At 47.9% G+C, this 17973-nt stretch overlaps 1 protein-coding gene and 1 long non-coding RNA gene across 2 annotated transcripts in view; both read right to left on the bottom strand.

Annotated features, from left to right (window-relative positions):
* ACSL6 (acyl-CoA synthetase long-chain family member 6) overlaps positions 1–17973 on the bottom strand; it is a 47096-nt gene that overhangs the window by 14282 nt on the left and 14841 nt on the right. Inside the window, exons 2-11 of the mRNA XM_009322727.1 lie at positions 16171–16391; positions 14844–14958; positions 12214–12278; positions 11663–11764; positions 11419–11518; positions 10970–11148; positions 10401–10433; positions 9353–9404; positions 4125–4198; positions 1148–1225 (exon numbers count right to left, since the gene is read on the bottom strand). Coding sequence (XP_009321002.1) covers positions 1148–1225; positions 4125–4198; positions 9353–9404; positions 10401–10433; positions 10970–11148; positions 11419–11518; positions 11663–11764; positions 12214–12278; positions 14844–14958; positions 16171–16365 — 993 coding nt within the window. The 5' untranslated portion in view covers positions 16366–16391. The remainder of the gene's footprint in view (positions 1–1147; positions 1226–4124; positions 4199–9352; positions 9405–10400; positions 10434–10969; positions 11149–11418; positions 11519–11662; positions 11765–12213; positions 12279–14843; positions 14959–16170; positions 16392–17973) is intronic.
* On the bottom strand, positions 5685–8726 carry LOC103915796. The gene is made up of 2 exons (XR_663555.1): positions 8316–8726; positions 5685–7332 (listed from the first exon to the last, which is right to left on the bottom strand). It is a non-coding gene; the product is annotated as an uncharacterized LOC103915796 (long non-coding RNA).

A 17973-nucleotide genomic window follows, 5' to 3' on the forward strand; every position in this document is an offset into this window, starting at 1 on the left:
CCATCAGATGACTTTTTAATAATTATATTCTTGTTTTCTGGCAAAGCAGATTGCCCGAATAGCGGTGCCATACTGACCAACTTGCCTTTTCAAATTAGACTTACAAGTAGAGATAGGCTGGGCTGTAATTCTCCGGATCTTTCATGGACTTTCACTTCCAATTTGCAAGTTTTTTTAACAGGGCAGAATATATTATTTCTGGCACAGTTGTTACTAAGAAGTGGGAGGCTTATATTCAGATGCTTGTCTGACTCAAAACCTATGCTTTCAGCCCGAAGCAGTCCTCCCTGAGAAACTACAGAGCTGCAACTGAATCCAGATCCAATCTTCACATATTGGATCAGTTTTTAGTTCGCAGCTTCTCAGGCCAGGAGAACTGACGTGATCGTCTCATCTGACTTGCCTAACACACCGATTGCAGCACAAATTACCACCTGCCTTTTCAGGAGAGAGATGTGAAAAGTCAGTTCTGCGGGCTGGCACGAGTTAGCACTTCTATTTGCCATTATTTCCAGGGGCCGCTGGCTTCCAGTGAATGCCCACCGTATGCTGCCCTGCCAGGAGGATCACGCGTGTCACACCACGATCTTAGTTTCCTCTTTTTCAGTGTCTGCAAGTTTTTTGCAGATCTGGTTATTTATGCAATAAAAGGATTTTAGCTGATGTAGAAAATGGCACAAAATTATTTTTACTCCCATGATACCTGACCCTAGAGTGCTTTGAAAAGCTGCCCCCAAAATTGTGCAGGTTTCTGCTTGTTGACGAAGGGCCATTTTCCAATCTCAGAGCCACCGGTGTAAGCTGGAGAGCTTGGGGAACTCTCCTGGAATCACTCTGGACTCAAGGCCACGTCACCAAGACCAGAAGCCGGGGCCCTGGTGTTACGCATGTGGCACTTCTGGAGTACAAGCTTTTTTAGTGCTACAAGATATCGCTGGTTATTTAGTATTTTATTCATTTTATTTTTTTTTGGCGTGGAAAAAGATGATTTCCACTGACACTAGGACCTTACCTGTACCATTCTCTCAAACATGTGTGCTAAAGGCAAATAGGAAATGTGTACATCCTCACAAGTAGGAGACCACTGACTCTGGAAGAAAACACAAGGAGCCCCACGAGGCCTCGTCAGTTCAGGCAGGTTTCTTACCTGTATAACTCTTTCAAACATGTGAGCCAGAGGCAGGAAGGAGATGAGCACATCGTCCTGTCTCGGAAAGATCACTTTCTGCAGGTGAAGGGCATGGGAGACAGAAAGGAAAGAAACACTGACAGGAAGACAACAAGAAAGTCATAAAACAATAAAAAGAAAAACGGCACCAGAGGAGCAAAAGGGTAAAGATTGTCGAGAGAAGAAGGGAGCAGCGTACGAAGTGAAGCGTTAAGCCACAGCGTCAATGAAGCTCAGTTAGCAGGAGGAGTAAAGAGCATGGAGATGTACACAGAGGGCAATGGAGAGGCCTCTCCATGGCAGAAGGCGTATCGTATCCACGCAGCTCACGCTGGAAACGGAGGCTCACCCTGACAGAGGACCCAATTTTTATTCAGTGCTTTCTACCACGAGATGCTATGACGACGAGCTGCACTCTCAGCTGTGTGCAGACCTGCAGGACCCTGGTGCAGACCTGCAGGAGCCTCCTGGAAATCCGCGGGGCTCTACAGGCACACCAATTTTCCACGTTGCACAGAGCCCATCAGAGATTCACAGTGTTACTAGAGTCAAAGCTATAGATTTTTTCTTTTCCTTAGGTTGATCATTGATTTGAATCAGAATATGTTGGAAAAATTAATTATTTTTTTCAGCTGCAAAAATTAGTGATTTCCGTTATTGTTTCTCATAATTTTAAGTGATTAAAATGTGATTTGAATCACTGCCCCACAGACAGGTGCAGCGGGGAAAAAGAAGGCTGGACAAATTATGCGAAAAATAAAAATTACCAAAGTCTTCGGTTTGCCAAGGTTTTAACTCTGTCTCGCAGGCTGGAATAAGCAAAGGCCCCGAGAGCCTTACCTGATCCATGCCCCAAAAGAAAAGTAGCCTTTCTACCTGCATTTCCAAGGGTAAGGCTTGCCATAATATTATGGATTAGAAAAACTGAAAGCTTCATTACCCAATAACTTGCACCGAAGCCAGTGGTTAGTGGAAAATGGGTATAAAATCTATTAGCTGACAGTATTAGCAGTTTATACCCACTTTGCATCTCTACTGCTGTGACAGAATCGATAGTCCATGACCTGGGACACAGCGGTGGATGGAGGCACAGGATTTTCTTCCTCGGGGAATATTTTATTGGAGTTAAATCTGGGCAAGTCAGATTTGGGTATACCCTCCCAGCCATCACCTAGGGAAGTCAAACACGATCGACCACGTGGGCGTTTTCAGCATCCCGTTTCGTGTTATTTTATGTGTCAGTCTGAATTAAGCCATTAGGGCCCGCAGATCTATTTATACATTATTTCAAATTGGCCTCATGCTCTGCAAGCACAGTGATGTAAAACCATTAGCATCACTGGCTATGCTGCCTTTTTTTTTTTGCCCCACACTGCTTTAAGTGCCCAGACAATAAATTATTTGGTTTTAAATTGGACCAAAATGATGACTTTGAATAGTATTTCACAGTTGGCACAGTTGTCCAGTTAAACGTAAAAATGACAGCGGTTTCTTGGCATTTCAGAACAACCTTATAATAAAGCTCTAGGTTCACTTCAAAAAATGTTCCATTTATAAAAATCACTGAACTAAGCAAAACTGGCACAAGAGTACGTAAACAGAAAACCTACAATACTTCTCAGCTTTAGATATTTTTATTTTATTAATTGATACTACTTTCAAGTATTTTGCACTTTGCTCGATTTCATTACTGTGGTTAGGCATTGCCCTAAACGTGTGGATCAGCTACAGGCATTTACACTCTCACCAACGATCTCTGGTGACTGCAGCTATTGCATTTACAACCACTTACACCAGACTTACGTCTCAATCGGATACCTTCGAGAACAATCAGTGTCCCATTGCCATCAGCGAACACTAAATCCACTTCTGTGGGCCAGTCCTGGAAGACGCCAAGTTCCCTCAGCTCCCTCTAAACTAGTTCTCTTCCAAAATAAACGTTCCTGCCCTTTGAAATTCAGACAGATCTACACATCAGCTTTCATTTGTGCATCTTGCTGCCTCTGAACCCAGCGAAGTCTCCGCGCTGCGAAGCCCGAGGGCTCACTGCAGCGAACTGCTGTACTGACACTTCGGACTGCAAATTACTGGAGTCACAACCCTGCAAATACTTGGACGCGTGCGTTCAGTGGGATTTCTCACATCACGTGTCCAAGTTTCTTTACAACAGTGGAAATCTCAGAAAGTTCAAGGATTAAGATAAAAAGACTGCGGTATTTTCAGCACCGACAATAAGACCAGCAAGGGGTATAAGGTAACAAATTGTCCATCCCGTGTGTACGTCGCTACTTTATAGAATTGCTTGTTTACTACAAAAAAAAAATAGCTTCTTTATATTTGTTAGGTACAAGCTGCATATAATCCTTCATACGTTGGGCTAAAGCAATTCTGCTTCCTATATTGTTTCTACACACAAGTTTATACATTGCATGAAACATACTATACGTGTACTTGGCCAGTGCTATGCTTTTTAAAAAATATGTGTAACGGAAACCGAGATGTACTTTAATATCAATTAAATTAACCATTCTTGTAAAAACCTGTATGTTCTCACATATACACACTTTATATGCAGAAAGCTTTCAAATAAGCGAGGACGACATTGTGTGGGCTCCTTAGAAGCGGACTCTGTAATCTTTTTGAAGCACCAGTTGCAACTGCACAGGGCTTGTTTGCTTTCCTAATTCTTTGAAAGGTGTTAATTGATTTACAGGAGCCAACATTGCCCCTCAGAAGCACTTTGAGCCTTACAGAGCCAGGGAGCCGGTGCTGGAAAGGGGATTTAATGCCCTCCAGTGCTGTAAGCTCGGACCTGCTCCCATTTCCATGGATTTGGCCCTCTCAGTAAGAGAAATTTCACCTCTTATCTGCAGGAGCACACTTCCAGCCCGTGCAGGGACACAGCTTAACCCACACACTCCGCACATGGCAACATTTTCTAAATCAGGGTATTCACCTCCGTCACTTTCAAAAAGCCTGAAAAATCAGCAACCACGTTCCCGTGAGTCAGCATAGCACCTTTGGGGTTTCCTGAAAGGAAACAAAGAGTGATTTTAAAAAATAAGCCAGTAGGTAACTTCCAAGAGCTTAACAAAAACCAAATCAGGAAATGGTTAAGATATTAAGTTATCTTTTTGACTTTTAAAACTTATGTAATTTTCGCAGTCATTTCTGTGCAGTAACATGTACCAAAAACACTCATTGCAATCCTCAAAATTTAATAAAACGATGCTGTAAACACAGTATAACGTGAATATTTCTATTGGAGACTCTGAACAACAGTTTCCACCAGAAACAGCCCAACTGCAATTTATGAGAGTGCTCAGATGGAGCTGCTTGTTGAGCGCGGCCATCAGACCCGGCTGGCTGTTGCCAGCCTCTCCAGGTAGGATTTATTTCATGCAGATTTTGACTAAGAATGAGCTTGAATACCAACCAACGCCACTTAAAAGGCTGTTTGTTAAGCTCTTACTTAGCCAGCGCACTGGATAACCTGAACAATGCAGAAAACAGGTAATACATGGTAAAAATTAGGCTGCAAGAAGACCCTACGAGACTGCAATTAAGGGAAGTCATTAATATTGTCAGCAGCAGAGCAGAGGTGTCCTGGAGACAGGGAGCTGGCAAAGCCTCAACGTGTCACCCGCAGTGCTTGGCACTGCGCCTGCAGCGTTTCACCGGCCGCCCGCGTGGGCAGCTCCACACCGTTGGTATTTGCTTTTTCACCCTCTTTTTTTCTCTTCTGAACTGAGAATCCCTCTTCGCACCACGATACACCTCTTCCATTTCGTAACTGTTCGTACGCCAAAATGCAGGGTTTGTTAAACAGCAAACGCACAGGCTGAAACCTCCGGGCGCACAAACCAGAGCCGAGGGCACCGTCTGAAATGCTCTGCCTGCAGCGCTGGCACGCGGGGCTCTGCATGTCCTCCTGCCACAGCACTGTCCCTCTTCATCACCCTCAAAGGGTTTATTTCTGAAAAGAAGGTGTAGCTCAGCTCGAATAAAGATTACAGAGCCAGCCTCTCCCTCCAGCGTGTTTTTAAGCAGATTGTTTTAATTCGATCACACCACTGCAGCGTAGCTCCTGCTACGCCACGCGGAAGCAGATCGGAGGAGCTTTACCTGCAGGCACCCTGCGTGGCCCCGGCACGGCGGGCACAGGGATGCCCCCAGGAGCTTTGCAGTGCTGTTACAGTTAGTGATGGATGCAATAGCCTCGCAAAATTGTAAGTCGGCCAGAATTTCATTCTGGCTTCCTCAGATTAGGAAGGGGCAATGCTGTTTTATGAATCAGTTTCAGCACAGGAAAACAAGCTTAATCCTCCCAGTTTCAGAGCAGTTTGCAGGCTGTGTCACCGGCAGCTCTTCGGTGCGGGCATGCACCCACGTGGCACAGCCTGGCTCAGGCCACGCTCCAGGAGCCACGGTGCCGAGCCCCGTGCCCTGCCAGCTTCACTGACATTGCTTCTACCCAGCCTCTCAAATATTTAAATAAAGGCCCAAGCAAAAGTAGTAATTATTGCACACATTTATTGCACCAAAGCAGGACATTTTGAACACAACGTACTTTACTGAAAATCCGTATTTGGTGTTCCAAGTGCCTTTGAGTAATTCAGTCCCAAATACTTCGAGATGAACACAGCGCACAGGAGCTATTTTGGTCTCGCTTACATTCGTCCCCCACCGAAGCTCAGAGGTGAAGCTAGGGCTGACATCTTTGGCAACCACAACTGCTCCTGTCCTAATGTTTTGTACAGACAGGCTCGCGGGCACCAGCTCAGCCAGACAGGTTTCGTTTCGAGGCGCTTATTTTCACAGCTGGGTGCACACGTGGATCCAGACCTCAAGAAAACTCCATGAACCAGTGTCAGATGTAAATACATGCCAACGACCCAGAAATTGCTCGTGTTATTTTAGTTGTGTCTAGCCAAATATGCGCGCTCAGCCCCTGCAATTCTACAAGTAGCCGTACTCCCGCAGCGTTGCACAAGTTTCTCTGCATCGGCAGCCCCGCAGGTCACACGCTGGTGGAGAAAACGTGCTCAGTACTGGTTTGGAAATTCAAAACCGCACCCTCCGGCTATACCAGCAGCAGATCTGGCTCCTGTACCTTGACACAGCTCTTCAGACTTCTTTGGAAGATTTCTCAGATGCTTTGAGACCTCAGACTCATTTACTTACTCCACCTCTGACTTTTTTTTTTTAATGCAAATTCAGTGCCTCTGCTCAAATCACCAGGACATGCCTGGAAGCAGTGTGAACGTCCTGGCTCTTTCCCCCATGTCCTGCCCGCAGCAGGTTCAGCATCCCGGACGGGCTGTGGTGTTAACGGTGTCAAAGCAGAGCAGCAGCGTTAGGGCCAGGATAGCCTTCATCAGGAGAAATCCAGAACAAACCATGCTGCCGCAGAGGGAGCTGGAGCTTTTTGGGCTGGGAGATACCTGTAAATTTTGACCTTCTTTAGTTCTTCTGTTTTAAGAGTTAACCCAGCAAAACAAGTGCCCCTTGCTACGAGCCCTTTCCCAGAATTACCACTTCAAGAGAAAAAGGTTGGCCGTGATACTGCTTTTCTTTTTAAAAAAAAATAAATCAATGCCAGATCTGTAACACTGCTCTCAAGTTTGAATTTCCTCATAAAGACACCCCCTGTGAGTGTCCTCTTACGGAAATGGGTGCACTGCGATCCCAGTCAGTTAATAGCCCGGGTATGGCAATTTCTCCCTATCTCAGTGCCAAGCTGGTTTGAAAGTTCTCATAAGCAACAGAAGAACCTTCTCCACGTCGCTAAATGGGTCTTTCAAGTAGCAGCTCCAGCACTAACTCGGTGGTGTGATCCGTCAGCATTTTGGGATGTAAGCGCTTTCCTCACCCCGGGAGCCTCCAGGAGTCAGGGATGTGCACTTGCAGGCTGTGAGGAACCGCTGGGAAGCAATTTTTATTCAGTTGGTTAGAGGTGGATCTCTGAGGAAGTGACAGTTTGCTTCTCTGGAGTAGCCAGCACGAAAAATTGTGTCCTGATGGTTTGGGGACAACCGCGTGCCTTTGGCCCATTTATGAGTGCTGATGATTTCTTGGTACAACAGTAAAAGTTGGTCTTGTGATCTGAGCTCAGCAATCTCAGTCCCTCCCTTCAGCCTGTGGAGGCATTTAGACATCTGATCCTATCAAAGAAAAATACACATTAAAGTCCGCTTCTGGGTTGTGGGTTTTTTTTTTTTTATAAACAGCTAAAATTGTTTCCAATTCTACCATTTTCAGGTTACAAACTCTATAGTGCAGATTTATTTCAAACCATACAAAAATATTTGGAGCCCTTCAGAATTGAAAAAACCCTTGAGAACATATCCGTTGGAAGAAAATTCTAAATCTGGTCATTAAAAATATCCTGACGTGGGCTATACACAAGCCAGGCCTTTTACATCAAAACATAATGTTGAAAACAGACCAGAAGTGTTGATGCAACCCCTGGAAAAGCCAGAAAGTGATGTGCAAAGTCCTCCAGCAGCAGAGGATGGGCTGGTGGTTCACAAAGCGCTGCTCTATGAGAGCTTAGTTTGCAGATAACCTGCAGAATTTGAAATCTCTGGTTTGGGTGGGAGAAAGAAAACGACCCCCCTGGTTGTCCTATTTCTGTAACTTCAGACATGTTCCTAAAAAAAGCACAAAGTCAGAAACTGGCCCATGACTGCATTTGCAAATAAAAAAAGAGAATCAAAAAACCCTTCTCTATTCAGAATTTCTTATTTAGAAATAAAAATATCCACAAAAATGTGACTTGAAAAAATAATTGCTCTGCACTTTAAAATCCACACAAACAAATTGTGCTCCGCCATGCCCATAGGCATGGCTCCTTTGGGTTCCTACAGTTCCCATTTATGCCCAGCCACTTTGCACTGGCACAGCCGGTGCTCACAGCATACACGCCTGTGATGTCCGTCTCCTGCACTGGGTTCAATCTTTTCCTTTTAGGAATTCCCACTGCTGAGGCAGAGCAGAGTCACAGGCTCCTTTCACACAGTGCACTGCTTTGGGTACTCTGAAGTGCACAGCTCTCAAAACCAAGAATGATGCGTGAAGGTAAAAAAACCAAAGCCTTTTAATACATTTTGAGTTTGTACTTGGAGTTGATAAAGCAGTTGCCTACCTGATCTGCAGTACAAGTCTTCTCCAGGAGGTGGAAGATGAAGACGTCCCCTCTTGCTCAGCCTAATCTGCAGGCTCTGCACTCCGCAGGCTGGGCAGACAAGCACCTCCCTTCTCGGAGGGCAGCTTGGTGTCAAGCGGCATCTTCCGCTTGCCTAAATGAGTGGAGGCCAAATCGAGGATGCTTTTGGGGTAGGACCAAGCGTTAGGCAATCCTGAGAACGCAGGCGAACCTGGAAGAGCTGCTCCAGCGGTCCCTGGAGCATGGTCCTTGCCCGCAGGTAAGTCTAAAAGCAGTTTCCCAAGCAATCACGCCTCGTGCATCTGCGCTGTCTGCCTGCATAGCTTTTTGGTAGATGTTATGGAGGTTGAGTTCTCAAGAGTAGGAAATTCCTGCAAGCTGTATGAAAACCAGGGTCTGGAGAGAGGAGAAAGCACCGCGCCTGCTAAGAACAGGCAGGAAAATGGTGCTGCTCCATTCCAAGAAAGAGGGGCCAGCGGTATGGGAGTACCAGCAGCGTGGGCTCCCCAAGCTCGACCCCAAGCCTGCCCCAGCATCAACCCGAGGACGTGGGCAACACGCGAGCAAGCTGGGGCACACTGCAGAGGAGACAGAGGTGCTGAGGACGCTGGTGGGGCTGGGGGTATTGGTGTGCTTAGGATACAGAGAATGGAAAGCTGTGGACCCGCATTTTTTTTTTTTTTTAAACATTTACAGAAGATAAATACCAATCAGTCGAGCGCTTCACAACTACACTGCAAAATGGGAAGCAGAAACATGGGCAGATTTCCAGACAACTGGAAAATCGTACTGCCAAAGCGTATGTCAGGGAATTCAAGTGAAAAATAAATGTATCATTACTTCTAATTTGCAAGCTACAGAAATGTATATACATATATATTCTTAAATATTAAAAATGCGTAGAAATATCACTGCCATATCAGTATAACAGCAAGTTTGCACATATTGAGGTGGTATTAATTATCAAATTAATTATCTATTCTAACATTTTGAGATTAAAATGGCTCTTCTTTTACCTGTAGTGCCACTAGTAAAACAGACAATTGATAGATCTTCTGGTCGAGGAGGCTAGAAATACACAAGGAGAACAAGAATATCACATCAATCAAATGCAGAAGGGTCAATGGTAGACTGTTGTCATTGCATAAACTTAAAGATCAAACTAATTATATTTCAGCTCTGCCATAAAAAGCCTTCATTCCCCTTGGCAAATATAAAAGACCATCATAAAACTCTTTTTATCAGGTTTCTTCAGTTGATGCAGACTTTATTCCACCCTTATGTTTTGCTCCAGCTGCATTAAGGGCAAGCTTTAGTGTAAGACGACTGTGATGGAGTATTTGTCTTGCAGCTAGTATTTTCAAAGACACCATCTATACCTGTAGGTGTGTGGGAAAACTTGAGATAATTTACTGATTTCCAGATAAATTCTGGAAACGTGTGGTTATCCACAACGGGGGACAACAACTTTCTGAAGCTGCCGATTGCTCCCATTTCCAGTAGTATCTCTGTATTCTCAGCACCGCTGCACGCGTGCGCTATTTTGGGTCACGAATGAATAAACAAGCGGCCTGAAAATCAGAAGCTGCTTTTGAAAGTTTTGCACGAGTATGAAGCAGCCAGTGAAAAATATCAATGCGATTTTCCAAAAATATCCCAGAGAAATACTGCCAAGAAGTGTTCCTGAGCTATAGAAACCCCACCGGAAAGCCAAGGGTGCAAACACATTCCCACGGGGCCGCCTGGGCAAGGTAGTGGAATTAGTGTGGTTTAACAATGGCAGTTAATTACTGTCCCGTTAACATGTTCAGCAAGGATGAACTACCTCAGTTAAGTGTCCCAGGCGGAGGGTATGAAGCAAATACTGCACATCTCCGGTGGATGGTATCACAGTCCCTGGGCTCCTCCACTGCCTCCCACGTGGAGAGGGTCACGGGGCGCTGCCCCTGAACACACGCACGCTTCCTTCTGCCCCGAGCAAACCCTTCCCTCTTTTGTCAGTGAAATAAATGTAACATAGTCAGCTGCAGTTGTAAGTGAGAAAAGCGGCATGCCAACACTCACCACAGGCACATGTCGACTCTCAAGGCCACAGTCCTGAAAGAGATTAAAGTAACAAAAATTATTTCCACTTTAATTCCTGTGGTGTAACCCACTTGCTAATGATCTGCAAACCACTAAGGGAGAGCGTGAGCTAGAGCAGAAAAATTTGTGGCTAACACTTAGGTCATCTTTTCTATCCAAAGTTTCTTGCATCAACTGCAACGCCATCCTTGGATTTCAAGTAGTGCTTGGGTTGGTTGAGCTGGATCCAGGCTGTTTCATAAAAGTGTAAGGCTGTAGGCTTACATGTGGGAGGACAGCGTCTCGAACAGCAACCCCCCTTTCCAGGCTTAGTTAGCAGCTGGCATCTTATTTGAGCAGGAAGGATTGAAATGTTGGCTCCCAACAACAAGGAATAACACTTAAGAGGCAACTGCACTGAGCCGTGCGTCAATATTAACAGCCACAAGCTGCTCCGTCGTGCTCTCCAGACACTGAACCTGCCACACAGTTCACAAGGCCCTGTATATTTTACTGTCTTTTTACAGAAACTACAAAGTGTAGTAAAAAGAGAGGGAGAGCAAACTCACCTCCACCTCCTGCATGGTCTGGATGCGAACCCCACAGCGACTCCCCCTCTCCGTCAGCTCCTTCTCAAATGGGTCCATCAGGATGATGGAGCTCAGACCTGGCGTTTCTCTCCTCTCCACGTGGTCAAGGAGTATTCTGGCTTTTTCAGGTTTGTCACAAATGACTGTGGAAATGTCAGCTGGAAGAAAAGCAGCCAAACAAGGTGGCCCTGGAGTAATTCCCACTGTCAGAGCAGCCCCATCCACGGCTGTGCAAGACTGGGCGCGTGGGAAATGGAACAGAGGCAGCCCTGCCCCAGCATGGGGACACACAGCTCCCCAGAAACCTCTCTAAGTGACTTCAAGACACTCAATGAGTAAAATCACCTGTCTTTTGGACAGCAGAAGAAAATGAACCATTCTGAGCAACAAACTGGTTTCTGAGAAGACTACATAAATTTTGTTTTTACCTGTGTTGACGATGTAACGAATGGCTCCAGGACCTAAGGTGTCGTAGAGGGGAACCACCACCATGGAGTAGGTGTAGCAAGCCAGCTCGGAAATGATCCACTGCAGGAGGACATCAAAGCATGAAGGTGAGAAGGCAGCCATGGAAGCAGATTTAACACACTTGAGAACAAGCTTCAAGTATAAAGCAAGCTCACAAGTCAGGTACATTATTAATACAGCATCAAGTTGAACTTGAAATCTCACCTCTGGACGGTTTTGAGCAAAGACCCCAATGAACTGCTTCGTGGATGGCTTGCAGCCCTGCTGAAGCAGCCCTGAACCCAGAGCTTCTGCTCTTTCAGCCACCTGGAATTTGGAGAGGAAAGAAAAAAAACCATCAAGAAAAGAAATATAAGCAATACCACACTAAGGGAAGACTTAGCTTATACAGGGAGTTTCTCAAATTATTGTATTCGCTATCTAAAAGCCCAATTTTTTTATGTTCTCACAAGCCATTAGTAGTTGACTAGCAGTTGACCTCTGGTTGGCAATGCCCCATAGTTTTGAGCGTGTCAGTGCCACTGTCAGGAGCGGGTTAACAGCATTGAGGTGGTCCCCAAAAACCAACATGCCTGTACAACGCCGGGATGTGCCCGGCTGGGGAAACTGAGAGCCCTCGCACGGCACGTTAGCAACCTCCTGGTCTAGTGCGTGCATGTTACCGACGGGCATCTTAACACCCCTTCTTCTGCTGGGCAGGGCGAGAGCACTGGGGGAGAGGACTCTGCAGGGGGTGTCAGTCATTTCCAGCTCACCTCCTTGTAGGACAGCCACTGGTAGGGCTGCTTGGGCTTCCTGAACCCCAGGCAGGGGCCGTTTTCTGGAAGACACAAGCAGAGATGACGGAGTTAACGGGGGCAGTGCCAGGAGTTAACGCACTGCCCAGTACCACGCTGTGGGGATGCAGCAGAGCCCTCAGAGAGTAAATCTGTTGTTATCGGGGTAGGCTCTCGCTCCTGGGGCAGAGCTCACAGCAAGCTCGATCAAATTAAACATACGAGCGCAGCTAATGGGAGAACGGCTGCTGGGATCTCCCAAACGGTCGCTTCAACCCTCCTCCCTGAGCTGCAGAGGGGACAGCAGCAGTTTGCCCCCAAACAGCCTCATTAAAAGACACTTCTCCGCAGGCAGTGTGAGCATTAGTGTCTGATGAGGGCTTTCATCCAAAACACCGGCTCCCACTGCTTTCGCTGCCTTTTGATTTAAACACTTAAAAGTGAAAACTGCTATTTTTAGCACAGCCTGCTCTGGAGGAGGGTAAGACAATACGCAGCGCTACATGACAGGAGGAATATTTGAGAAGTTTAATTAATTTGCTAACTGTACTTACCTGCACAAGATCCATCCCTCCATACACCTACTGAGTTATTTATTTACCCCTGTCCTGCGGGGTGGAATATTTGCAATTCCATTGAAGCTTTTGGTGGTACCGAAAATAATAATCTGACAATGAAATTGGTGTATTCAAGGAGGCGGGACGTCGTAAGCAGTGGACACAGAAATAGTTACGATATAGCTGGGAAGAGTCATCGTGGCTTTTTGGAGCGGGAAATGATGTCTCACAAGAGTGAGAGAGTTCTTTGATGGTACCGTTGATCATGGGGTAAGGGCAATGGACTGATACACCACACAGCTTTCCTAAGAGCTTTTGGCAGAGTCCCTTACCCTGCCCTGTTGTGGAATAAAAGGTAAGCTGGATGAGTTACTGATGAAAAGGCAGAAACAAGCAGAAATAAGTATCAGCGTCTGCAGCGGAGGAAGAGCTCTGTTGGGCTCCACAGTTCTATGCCCGGATCATCCCTGTTTAATGTATTCATAAATGTTCTGGAAATGAATAATGTATGATGAGTTTTGCTGATGCTGCAAAATTCAGGACGTTAAGCTGTCTGCCAGTGGCGGCAAAAAGATCTCGTGGTACTAAGAGACTGCACAGTAAAATTCAACGGCATTAAGGGCAAAATAATGCACGTTGCAAATAATAACCCTAATTATAACCCACACGCTCCAAAAGCGGCGCCCGTGCCAGCACGGGCAGCGCAGGCTGCAGCACCCGCCCTGCCCCTCACTGGGCCTCCTCCTTCCTTGGCCTCCACTCCTTGGACCTCCCACTCTCTGGATCTCCCGCTCTCCTGGCCTCTGCCCCTCAGGCCTCCCACTCTCTGGGCCTCCCACTCTGTGGTCCTCTCAGTCACCTTCTCCCTCCCACACCTTTTCGGCACCCCTGCTCTTTGGGCCACTACGCTCATTTTGATCTTCCTCGCTTTTGTGGATTCCCACACTTTTTGGGCCTTTTCACTTCTTCGGCCACCCACACGTTTTCATCCTCCCACACCCTCAATGGGCCTCCCACCCCTTTTCATCCTCCCACAATATTTTGGCCTCATACCCTCTTTTTACCTCTCATACCTTTTCGGCCTCACACTCTCTGGGCGTCTACAGTCCTTGGCCCTCCTACAAGTTTGGGGACTCTACACTCCATGGGCCTTTAAACTCTCACTGAGCCTCCCACGCCTTTATCAGCCTCTACACCTTTATCGCCTCCCACACACTTTTTGGCATCTCCACCTCGTTAGCCTCCCAAACCTCATCGGCCTCCCAACACCTTTTTCAGCCTCCCAATCATTAGGCCTCCTACACCTTTTCGACCATTGGAACAGGCTGCCCAGGGAAGTGGTTGAGTCACCATCCCTGGAGGTATTTAAAAGACGGGTAGATGAGGCGCTTAGGGACATGGTTTAGTGGGCACGGTGTTGTTGGGTTGACGGTTGGACTCGATGATCTTAGAGGTCTCTTCCAACCTTAATGATTCTATGACCTCTACACTTGTTGGGCCTTCCACACCTTTTGGGCGTCAACACTCAGGCCTCCCAGTCTTTGGCCTCAACACTCGTGGGTCCTCCCACACATAACAGTCCCCTATAGTTTTTGGGCCTCCCAGACTCTTAGGCTCTACGCTCCCTGGGCCTCTGGACTTTTTTGGCCTCCCATACTGTTTCAGCCTCCCCATCTCCTTCAGCTTCCCACACGCTTTTTGCTTCTACGCTCTTCGTGCCTCCTGCACCCTTGGAGCCTCCTACACTTTTTCAGCCTCTCCACTATTTGTGCCTCCCCCATTCTTTCAGCCTCTCGCTCTCTTGACTTCTATAATTTTGTGGCTTCCCGTTCCTTTTTGGGCCTCCGACGCTCCTTTAGCCTTTGAGTCCAAATGGACCTCTACACCATTTGGGCCTCCCACCTTTTATGGGCTCCCATGCTCTTTCAGCCTCTACACTCTCTAAGCTTCCCTAAGCCTTTGAGCCTCCCATACCGTTTGGACCTCTACATCATCTGGTCCTCCACCTCTCCCCACCTCTGCTCCCAGGCCTCCTCATCACCATGCTCTCACCAGAGATGCTGAATCCCCTCCTGAAGACCTCGTACATGGTCCTGGCGTCGTCATAGTAGTGCGTCAGCAGCTGCGAGCTGTCCCCGATCACCGACCGGCGTGCCCCAGCCAGGCCCTGTGCGACACGACGTGACACGATGTGACATGATGTGACACAGCCATCAGCACAGCCCGACGTGCAGGAGATGGGGAAACCCCAAACCATAAAGCAGCACGCTCCCCAAATGCCGGAGACACCTCTGCAGCCACCACCGTGTTCCTGCCCCAACACCCAAAGGGACGGGAGAGGTGGGACATCCACCTCAGCGCCCCAGTAACATGGAGAACCACCTGCCCAGAGCACTTGACCCGGCTCGTTGCCACAGGAGATGGTTGATATTTCCCAAGGAGACCTGAGGAGGAATTATAAAACTGCAAGTAACGGAGTGGAGACGTGCTGGGGGGAGCGACTGCTCTGGGCTCCACAAGTCCCCAGGACTGGCACCACGGGCACCTTCTCAAGGACATCTAAGACCAACATGAAGGACAGACTAAAGCAGAGGCCAGACTCCAGACCCCAGTGCGTGGGTTCAGCAAGGTGTTTTAGGAGCGGGCAAGGGGAGGCAGGCAGGGTGAGAGTGACCAGACCGGGACCGTGCTGTGAGACAGAAGAAAGTCTCACTAAAGCCCTAACCACAGGGGAAAACTGTCTTGGAAAATGTAAATTCCTCCTACCCTTTTAAAAAGTTGTTGGAATTAAAGACAATAAGGTTTCAAAGGGGATGCAAAAGGCTTTAAATTCTCATCGCACTTTCAGATATTAATTTAAGTGGAAACGATTTTCAGAAATATTTCTGCTCTTTAAAACAGAGCAGCTTCATTAAACTTTAAAACCTTTTGCAAGCATGAAAATTAATAACTCCTCAGCCTCTAAGCATGGATTGGGGTCTACTTTTTCTTATTATTACAAACTCAGTAATGGGCACACACAAGAAGTGCCAGCTGATTTGATCTTATCAGCTGTTGCCTTTCAGTGGTTTCTCCCATGCAATGGCAGCTACTGTAATTTTTGGTCATGGATGGTTAAGCAAAGCTAAAACCAAAATGTTACAGAAAATCTAAGACAATAAATTAATGGGCTGTATTCTAGTTTTCCAGTCTACAGAAGAAGGTGAATTAAGGAGTGAAGTGATCCTTGGCATAGCGCATTAGACGACTGATTTCAGGGTGAGGTTGGGGAGCCCTCAAAACAAACAAAAGCACCTCCTGGCATCCCCTGCGGTCCTTTCCACGCATGCAAACCTCGTGTGAAACCCAGCCTCTCCCAACGGGGCTCCCCTGGCCTCACCTCGACTTCCTCCGACTGCATCCGCAGGTCGCACGGTGGCTTCACGGCCCTGGGCCGGCTGGCAAACCAGTAGGCAACGACGGCCGCGAAGGCACCGATGCCCACCAGCGCCGTGGCCGGCAGGTTGCGGAAAAACTGGCTGAGGTCGTCGAACTCGGGGAGCCGCAGGCTCCGCAGGATTTCCTGAGCCTGCATCTTCTCCACGAGCGAAACGGCAAACTCTGCAAGAGCCAGAAGGACGCGGTCAGGTCACGCCGCAGGACAGGCACGGGCAGCGCGGGTCTCTGTGCGGCTTGGGAAGGGGAGAACATGCTTTCCCTTGTCAGCCATTGCAAACACACTGCTCTGCTGACCTGCAAAAGGCTGCCTACCAACAGCAACCTTAACTTGAGAAGAACAGCATCTATAGAAGAGGTATGAGAAAGGAAGAAACATCCCTAGAAGGGGGAGCAGGAGCAGACAGCTCACTCCTCAAGGACAAGTACAAATGTACATTAGGCAATGCAGCTGCAGCTACCTGTAGCAGACAGATGCTGTGACAAGCTCTGGGATCCAGCCACGACTGTACCCTCAGGGCTGTCAGGAGCTTGCTCTGCCTTCCCTGAGCAGGAGGGCAGCTGCGTGGTGGCCGCAGCCCCTGGCAGGGCCAGGCAGCACGGCAAGGCCAGGCAGCACAGCGCCAGCTCTGGCCACAAGCCCTCGGCTCACGTGGAGCGGGGCAAAGCCGGCGTGCCTCTGCGTGCAAAACGCTGTGCAGACACACTCTGAAACACCACTTTCTGCCTTTATGCCAGCTTCACATTCTCAACTTTGAGTTCCTTATTATTCACATCAGGGTAAATTATAGGTGATTCAAGCCGAGGAAAGTTATATTTCATCGCTTAAAAGTTTCCTGGAAGACACAACAAGCGACTGCAGAGTGGGGATAAGGGAGTGCCGGGGTATCAGGCTGAGAGCACGCCACCGCAGGGTCCCCACCCTGCAGCCCCGCTGGATACGACACCTCCGGGTGCTCCCCGGGGGAGACGGGTGGCTCCCGGGAGGGAGAAATGCCAGGGCATTCCCGCAGGGTGCAGTCCTGGCACGAGAAGAGAAGGGCTGGAGCCTTGGCTCCTCGGACACAGTGCTGGGGACCCCCTGTCCCCCACCCCTGCTGCCCTGTGCTGCTCTGACAGCGCTGAAACAAAAAGCAAAGAGAAAACCTTTTCTCCTTTTCTGTAAAGAGGGCTGTGCACAGAGGAGACAGGCAAGGGGACAAGTTTTATGACACAGGATGGTAACACTGCCATCCCCAACTCATTCCCTTTATACCTGCTGGCATCGCTTTTCTGTGGGCACAAGGAGGGCGGCTCTCTGCTGTACGGTCTGACTTGTACTGGACTCACGGAGTGAGAGCTCCTCGCTGGGAAAGCAGAGGGCAAGCAGCTGAGCGGGCATCTTTCCAAACACAGCCACCGCAGGTTGCCTTACTTTTCTTCTTTTGCAGAAACAGCCACTGGAGAGAGGAGCCAGGCACCCGGTTCGCTGCTCCTGGGGTGCAAGCTGAGGCTGTCCTCAGGGGACTTGTGTTTGGGTGTTCAGTACACAAGAAGCATTTTAAATAACTCATATTTACCGTAACGGCCCAGTATCGACTCCCCACCAGGGAGTCTCCAATAACTGCCAGCCCTGCGAGGGACAAGCCAAGCAGATCATAGAATCATTAAGGTTGGAAAAGACCTCTAAGATCATCGAGTCCAAACGTCAACTCAACCACCATGCCCACTAAACCACGTCCCTAAGCACCTCATCTACACGTTTTTT

Source organism: Pygoscelis adeliae, unplaced genomic scaffold, assembly GCF_000699105.1.
Source record: "Pygoscelis adeliae isolate BGI_AS28 unplaced genomic scaffold, ASM69910v1 Scaffold34, whole genome shotgun sequence".
In the NCBI taxonomy this organism is placed as follows: domain Eukaryota; kingdom Metazoa; phylum Chordata; class Aves; order Sphenisciformes; family Spheniscidae; genus Pygoscelis; species Pygoscelis adeliae.